Source organism: Oculina patagonica, chromosome 7 (genome assembly GCF_052425735.1).
Source record: "Oculina patagonica isolate OP01 chromosome 7, crgOcupat, whole genome shotgun sequence".
NCBI classification, from domain to species: domain Eukaryota; kingdom Metazoa; phylum Cnidaria; class Anthozoa; order Scleractinia; family Oculinidae; genus Oculina; species Oculina patagonica.
This window is the reverse complement of record NC_135764.1, coordinates 17157733-17162976: the sequence shown is the minus strand read 5'-3', so window position 1 is coordinate 17162976 and position 5244 is coordinate 17157733. Positions and strand designations below refer to the sequence as shown.

Sequence of the window (5244 nt, the reverse complement as noted above, 5' to 3'; positions counted from 1 at the left end):
TTCGATTTGTCTATTCATTTAGCAGCCTGTCTGTGATGATGGGATAATAAAGAAAGCAGTGAAGACGCATAGTGCGAAATAAGAAGGGCAGGCAGCCCATTGCTTATAGGGACATTTATCACAATTTTTTCGCGCAAAGTTTTTGTTTCTCGATTCGTTTTCTGCTTTTTAAAGCAGAAACATTAAAATATTCATAAGACTGACTTTCTCATCTGTTTATTTTTGTGCAATTCAAAAATTTCCATAAAGTATTTGGGAACGTCAATAGGGTTGAAAAGATACTAGATTTTTGGTTGAAGGAATGGATGCCTGATTGCTAGCCAAAACTTTAACTTTCTTAGATTATTATGTGCGTTTGAAGAGTAGGACCAGCTGTTTCCATTACTATGCATGCGTGAGTCGGAAGGGAATCCCAAGAGCTACCCACTTAACACGTAAACAAGCAAGTTTTCATGGTAAACGAAAAAATTCTCAATGTGGAGACTTGAAAACGTAACCCCGATTCTTTTAGCGTGGTCGGCAAACGGAGGCCTCTGAAAACAAGGACGTAACAAGAGCGAATGTATTACGACGTTGTCGTGATGTATACAGAGTACTTTACGCATGTGCAGTTAGGCATAGTGGGCAGGTGAAAATCATTTCATCAAAACTCTGCTCCGTAACTGAAATCCTCCTCTTCACTTATGGTAATGGTGGGGGTGTTTGCTACGAATAATAAATATAAAAGTAATCATAACACATAGGTTATAAGAACCTTGCTGAGATCTGTTTAGAACACGTTCGACGTGAATGCGCAATCTTTAAAAAAGTGCATATAGTTTATTTGTCACGTTTCTTGTAGATGAATCGTTTTCAACATGATGTATTATTAATAAAACCACCAGTAGGTATCTTAAAAAATTCAATTAAAATAAATATTCTCATGAGTGAAAACGCCTTTTGGATGTCAATTCGGTTTTTCATGATAGTGTTAGTGTATATTGAAGTTCTTTAAAACTTAAGACACCAGTATCTTGAAACATCTTAAAGAAAACCACAATCGTACGTGACGATTAACAATGGTTGCAGTGCTGTTTATTTCAATCATGCGAAAGTCACAATAATACAGAACATTTCTTGAGAGATTTGAGCTTGTTCTTTTTAAGTATTTTTGAAATACCATTTGTATGTCCACAGAATAATGGGTTTCTGATGTCCAACACAAAGACAATCTTTTGACTCAAAAGACATTCGCGAGGTCTGAAATCCTCGACTAATTCTGTCGGTTGCTTTATCATTAATAATTTAGTAAATAAAGCAATAAATAAGAACCTGAAAACTGCCATTGATAAAGCGTCAATCACACGCATTGCAAACCGCACGCACGAAGGAAAATTGAACAAGGTGTATGAAGATAGCAGCAGGTACTACATGTTGGCGTGATTGGGTTGAGCGCGCCACACAGTGTGCAACTCAAATGTAATAACACATCTTTACTTGGCAAGAAAATAATACGAAAACCGCAATATTCATGCAAATGTGAGATGTTCGCGTCAGACGCAGCTAAATAATAAAACAGATAGAGAAGAATCATTTCAAATGGTCAGATGAATTTTGCCAAGGTATAATAACGAGTGTCTGATCGAGTCTGAGAACGGAACATCAACTTAAGACATGGCTCAGTCTAAGCTATACGAAGTCGTGGCCGCTGTAGAACACGAAGTCAGCTGCCCTGTTTGTCTGGAGGAGTTTCAAGAGCCAAAATGTTTGCCAAATTGCGCTCATAATGTTTGTCAGGAATGCTTGGAAGAGATGGCGAGTAAAAACACGATGACAGCTAGTATTGAATGCCCTGTTTGCCGTGTTGAGTCGTTCATTCCAAGTGGTGGTGTATCGGCGTTTCCAAAGAACCATTTACTAGCACGACTTATTGAAAAACATCCCTCCAGGAAGGCCAACGACAACGAATTTATAAAGGAAGCACTAAAAAGAAGTAAAGAAAATCTTGAGGGCTTAAAACACGCCATTCAGGAAATGGATGCACGTCGAAACTTGATAAAGAAACAAGCAGAGAACCTAAAACAGGAAATATATTGTGCAGCAAATCAAGCTGTCAAGATGATTCGCGATCAAGAACAGCAATTGCTTGTTGAGGTTGATCAATACATGAATAGCAATTACCCCGAAACTACCTTCAACAAACAAAAGGAAAAGTTAAATAATTTGCTTGCAAAGACTTCCAACTGTGTTGAAAGCGTTGAAAAGAAGAAAGATGGAACCAGACGTGCAGGCTTGAGACAGGCACAACATCTAGAAGAACTCGCTAAAGTTGCTGGCATTCAAATTCTTTCTGCAAGACGAAAGTGCTTTCGGAAGTTTGAACTAAGTTTTACCAGATGTGAATGTTCTCAAAAAACTGTGGAAAATATTTTTGGAGTTCTGAGCGTTAAGAAAGACATCGATAGCGACAAACATTCACTTGTTGGCCTCAACGAAAGCCTCAGCAATGAAAAGGTCATAAAACATATCGATGGATGTAAAATCAAGGTTCTTAACTTCTTTCCTTTTGCACTGACGGTGTCAAGGAAAACTGGTGATATGGCGGTTTTAGATGCAGAAAACAAACGGGTTCATATTTTTGATCGAGAAGGAAATCATCTCAGCCAGTTTCTGTTCATATTTGGGGACTTCTGGGACATAACTTATTCGCACAACGATGAAATAGTGGTACTGAACAGAGAAAACAATTCCTTGTTACATTATGATCGGAGTGGAAATCTAAAGAAAAAGTTTCCGGCGATTCCCAGGCCAAAAGTCAAGTTCACTTTTTTGTCCCAAGATTCAACGGGTCGCTTTCTTGTTACATCAAGCCCGAGATACCAAGAACTAGCTTCGGAAACGGATTCTTGTGTTCTCATTTACAATGCAAACGGCAAATTAGAATCCGTGTTTGGTGAAGGAAAATTGTCATCACCGAAAAAGGCGGTTTCCCTTAATGGAGAATTCTTTGTTCCTGATGCTGACAGCAAGAGTGTGAAGGTTTTCAGCGCCGAAGGAGAATTTCGTCGAGAAATTGGAAAGGGGATGCTTGAGGATCTCGCTGGGATTGCAGTTGATTCTGTAAACGGACGAGTTTTGGTGTGTGACTGTGAGGGCTACGCAGTTCACGTGTATAGCAAAGAGGGAACATTAGTGAAAACCATCAGAACAGCAGCACCCCCGGTAGAAATCGCACTGTCTAGAGACGCAAAGAAACTCGCGGTTTGTTTTGACGGGGATAAAGCAAAATGTCTGCAGATTCTGTCATACACTGAAGTCGAAGCACATGCTGACGGACACGCGCAGGGTTACTAGTGAATATTATAACCCTTTGGGAGCTCTCACTTCGGAGTTTTTGACGCATTGCCGTGCCCTGTTTTTAAACAAACTCAGGTTTTTTTTACATGACGAGGGAATTCAACGTTAAAGTTTCACTTAAAAATTAACGTGAACAGTTCAGATCACGAGTTTCACTTTTCGCCGTCGTGGCTAAATTACTACTTATGACCTTAGCATTATGTTAGTTCAGAATGGTTATATTGTCGAATTGTAGATTGTAAAGAACCTCGAATGGATTGTTAATCGTAGACCGTTCGTATAGTGATCCCCTTAATTTACAAATAAAACTTAAAACCTAGATTGGATACAGTCTTCATTGATCAGACTGATCAGCAACTACGCAATGCTGACACCGACCCCCAAATCGATACCATTACACACAAGGAACTGCCTCGGTTTTCACAAACATTTGACAAGAGCTTCAAATAAAAATTCCCGACGTTTGAAATCGCAATTGCCAAAGACAGGTTCTTTTTAAACCAGAATGTACAAACCAAACCTTATTTCAAAATTAGAAACCCTGCGCAGCGTAGGTGCTAAATGTATAAATGACAAAATTGGTAAATACTACGCTGTAGTCAAAAAACTGTTCCCGACGTTTCGGCAATGCTACCTTCTTCAGGGGGACAAAACTATTTCGCCGTTAAAAAGTTGGAACTTTTTGAACTTTTGTGAAGGCGAACTTAAACGCACTAAAAACTATTTACACGCCTGTATGCCGCGTGGCTCGTTAATTTGGCTCGGTGAATTGTTGTGGGTTTTGAGGTGGCGCGAGAAAGACCAAAAACAGCAATCAAGCCAATTAACTGCATATCATCTTGAGCATTGGATCTGAAAATAGCATACACCGTAGATTCCTCAGCTTTGTTAAAGAAACTAAATCTACGTTTTTGACCATAAACGTTAGTACAGCCTGTTTTCCTCCTTCCTATTACAAACTGCTTATTTCAAATTTGCAGACGTACAGTTCTCTTAGCCAATTAGATAGCTTTATTTATTTTATATTATTTATTTACTGGCTTGCAGAATTTTCTTTTTCGCAGAAAACAGCCCTCTTTACTCTTTTGACTGAATGTTGTACGCAAACAGAACAATCTGAATGTTGAAATTCTAAAAGGGCGTTGTGTTCTATAAATTGGTAAATTTAATAAAACGTTTTCTAGTATTATTTAGGATAAGTTATCATTGTCGATTAAAAAAATGTGTTTTGTTCTTACGCTGTTATTTCTGTGTGGATGGGTGAATATGTGTTTCATACTGTAGTCATTTCGAGATGAAGTTTGATTATTTCTTGTTTTGGAATTTTAGCTTCAAGTATGCGTATGTAGACTAAAGGCCTGGCTGAACTAAGGAACACATTGTTGCGGAAACATTGTTGTGGACGCAAACGTTTCACAGTTTAGACACGCGGGAAACATATGTTGCGGAAACAAATTTTGCTTCACGGAAACAAAAATGTTTTTGCCTCAAGTCAAAAACATTTTTGCTTCCCGGACACAAATTTTTCTTCCGAAACATATGTTGTCCAGTTTAGCCTACCCTGCGATCAGGCTTTCTTTTTTTCGCGGCGAAACAATGTTGACTAGTTTATGCGCATGCGTGACAGTATTGTTTCCTAGTTTAGCCACCTGGGTAGCAAAACATTTTTCTTGCTTCCCACTTATTTAGCCACCTAGGAAACATGACAAGGAACACTGTTCCCGAAACAATGTTTCCGCAACAATGTCTCCTAGTTTAGCCAGGCCTTAAGACCTGTAGAAAGGACTGAGACTTTGGTAATAATTAAGCGACAGATTGACGCTAACAATGTATCCAGGCTGAAAATAACAATTCCACGTAATCGAAGTACACAAGGAACGTTATTTTATATGGAAGTGAATGTTTTAT

General features: G+C 38.7%; 1 protein-coding gene across 1 annotated transcript; it reads left to right on the top strand.

Annotated features, from left to right (window-relative positions):
• The first annotated feature begins 1385 nt into the window (after positions 1-1385).
• On the top strand, positions 1386-4684 carry LOC144660405 (uncharacterized). Its single transcript, XM_078521020.1, has one exon. The coding sequence runs from the start codon at positions 1654-1656 to the stop codon at positions 3331-3333; it is 1680 nt and encodes a 559-aa protein (XP_078377146.1). The 5' UTR covers positions 1386-1653; the 3' UTR covers positions 3334-4684.
• The last annotated feature ends 560 nt before the right edge of the window (positions 4685-5244 follow it).

Bases quoted from the DNA above. Each gene is read 5' to 3' on its own strand.
- LOC144660405 (XM_078521020.1), top strand. From the start codon at position 1,654: ATGGCTCAGTCTAAGCTATACGAAGTCGTGGCCGCTGTAGAACACGAA.